We start from the raw sequence: 2,539 nt of genomic DNA, 5'->3' as shown, positions 1-2,539 counted from the left end.
TCCAGGTTAAAGACTCACCTGTTCTCAGTTTGATTAATATGTATTCAAAAGTTTACGTCTGACTGTTTATCTATGCTTGTTTTAAATTGAAATCTTTTTACTTTCTTTTAATTTTATTCTAATGATCACATTTTTACTATTTCTTGTAATGTTTTATGTAAAGCACTTTGAATTGTCTCTGTACATGAAATGTGCTACAAATAAACTAGCCTTGCCTTACCTGCAGTCTTTGGCGTATACTTGTATAGCACTGTCTACCCTCCTTCGAGGGCCCAAAGCGCTTCACAGTCACAGACCTATTCACAGATTCACACATTCACACACTGGTGGGGGCTCCGCTGCCGAACACTGGCGCCAACCTCCCACCAGAGCCAATTCGGGGTTCAGCGTCTTGCCCAAGGACACTTCGACACATGGTCGGGCAAGGCAGGAGTCGAACCCGCTCACTTCGGATTAGGAGTCGACCGCCCTACCGCTGCACCACGGCCGCCCCGCAGATCTATCACTGATGTATCTTTGATCCATCACCTGCATGATCTTATACCTGCTGCAGTCTTTGATCTATCACTTGCAGACTTTGATCTATCACTGATGTATCTTTGATCCATCACCTGCATGATCTTATACCTGCAGCAGGTTGCTAGAGAGAAGGAACCTGTGACAGTGAAAGCTCTCTGTCTTCTCTGAGGATCACATGAATGTGTTGAGGGTGTTAAAGTGAATCTGGGTTCTGGTTCTGTCAGCCCCACATGTTCAGAACATTTCCAGAAGATTTTCTCAGGTCATGTTTAATCAGATAAACCAGGAGATGAAAGAGGACCGACAGACCTCCCAATCCAGAGTTTAACTTGCTGCAGATCCAGAATCTGAGGAAGAACCAGGAACCTTCTTGGGGTTCTTGAATCTACATTATTACGATCTCTGAGGTCTGAGATGCTTCCCTTCCCATTAAACTGCCTGTTTTCTTAAATGGGGCTGCAGTGATGTCCAACAGAACCAGAACCCAAAGTTAAAGTGCTGCTGATGACTCTGCAGCTCCTAAAGGAGACACGGCGGCATTACCTGGCGGGCGTGGGACCAGTGGGGGGTGGAGGTCGTGGTCTTTGCGGGTTTGGGTTCTGATAAGGAAAACAATCAGAATGATGCTTCTGTTGTGGAAGGGGGGAGGTGGTGGGTGTCAGACCCCACCTCATCCACAGACAGACTTTGCTGTAGAGCAGCGGTCAGACGCTTCACCAGGAGGTCCTGAAGAGCTCCGCCTTCCTGAAAGGGAGGAAAACTTTTCTATGTGATTGGCTCTGGTCGGAGGGGGTGGGGGGTGCTCAGTGGGTCACATGACCCTTCACCTCAGGTGAGTTACCTTGCAGTGACTGAGCGCGCTCAGAGCTTCTTTATAGAGCTGAACAGCTTTCTGGTGTTTTCTTTGACTCAGGTAACACTCCGCCAGAGACTCACACACCTGCACCTGAGCCAGGTGATTCTCTGTGCACAAGTGAGGAGCACAGGTGGAACACCAGATCTCTGCAAAGACACAGGTACAAATGTCATGTGTTGATTCTTACCTGTGTCTCTAAACCCCTGAAGAGAGAGGATGAAGGTCTCCACTGCCTCGTCTCGGTCGCCCAGCCGGGTCCAGGCGTGTCCCAAATTACTGAGACAGCGAGCCCGGTCGCCATGGCAACCCAGAGAGCCTGGAGAAAGGTAAGCAGCCAAGGGTTCTGGGTCATCCAGGATAAAATGCCGTCCTCATGCTGGTGTTCAAGCTGAGTTAGTTCAGAAGATTCAGAACTCTACAAATCTTCAGAACCTCCAGAACAACCAGTTCAACTAGACACTTCACAGCAACCAGAACAATCAGCCACTCCAGAACATCCAGAACAAATAGAACCTTCAGAACTTTCAGAACCTCCAGAACAACCAAAACCTCCAGAACAACCAGAACTATTAGGAGCAGAGGTCCCGCCACACCCTGCCTGCTTTCCTGTTGCTCTCCTTTATGCTGATTGGCTAACTCAGACTCAGGTGTCTCCTCACGTGGATCTACTGCAGAGGTCCCCAAACTTTTTCTTGTGAGGGCCACATAACTGCTCTTTTCTCTGCTGGGGGGCCGGGTCGGTTTGTGGGCTAACACAAACTTGTCTAAACATAAGCAATTATGCTTTTCCTGAGTGCTACACAGATACATTTTAATTATCTCGTTCTGTATTCTTTACAGAGAAAATAATTCTAAAACATTCCAAATGAACCCAATAAATATGGAATCATCTTCTGTCATGATTCTTATGAGAACTAAGAGGATCTATGACAGGGGTGGGCAATTATTTTCTCCATGGGGCCACATGAGAAAGGGCAAATATTCTGGAGGGCCAGGCCAAAAGGCTGAACTCAATTCTCGAATATTAATTGCATTTCGTTATAAAAAGGCAGTAAATAGAATTGTTTAAAAAGCTTGTAAGATTATACGTTATAATAAAGCAATGAAAAATTGAGGTTGCCTTACAAAAAATGTTGTTTATTCAAATACATTTCTCAAAACAAT

At 46.1% G+C, this 2,539-nt stretch overlaps 1 protein-coding gene across 4 annotated transcripts in view; it reads right to left on the bottom strand.

Annotated features, from left to right (window-relative positions):
• Nucleotides 1-365: 365 nt before the first annotated feature.
• LOC112139356 (tetratricopeptide repeat protein 24) overlaps nucleotides 366-2,539 on the bottom strand; it is an 8,401-nt gene continuing 6,227 nt past the window's right edge. The window contains exons 6-11 of one of the 4 annotated variants that reach the window (XR_002917976.1): nucleotides 1,563-1,691; nucleotides 1,361-1,482; nucleotides 1,189-1,263; nucleotides 1,063-1,118; nucleotides 628-975; nucleotides 366-544 (exon numbers count right to left, since the gene is read on the bottom strand). Coding sequence is in view for 3 of the 4 variants with exons in the window: in XM_024262115.1 (XP_024117883.1) it covers nucleotides 539-544; nucleotides 628-640; nucleotides 1,063-1,118; nucleotides 1,189-1,263; nucleotides 1,361-1,482; nucleotides 1,563-1,691 (401 nt within the window). In the remaining variant the exon portion in view is untranslated. Of the gene's footprint in view, nucleotides 976-1,062; nucleotides 1,119-1,188; nucleotides 1,264-1,360; nucleotides 1,483-1,562; nucleotides 1,692-2,539 lie in introns of all 4 variants that reach the window. The other 3 variants (XM_024262115.1, XM_024262116.1, XM_024262114.1) reach the window with 3 other exon arrangements.

Source organism: Oryzias melastigma, unplaced genomic scaffold (genome assembly GCF_002922805.2).
Source record: "Oryzias melastigma strain HK-1 unplaced genomic scaffold, ASM292280v2 sc00280, whole genome shotgun sequence".
Lineage (NCBI taxonomy): Eukaryota > Metazoa > Chordata > Actinopteri > Beloniformes > Adrianichthyidae > Oryzias > Oryzias melastigma.
This window is presented reverse-complemented; position numbering and strand designations above follow the sequence as displayed.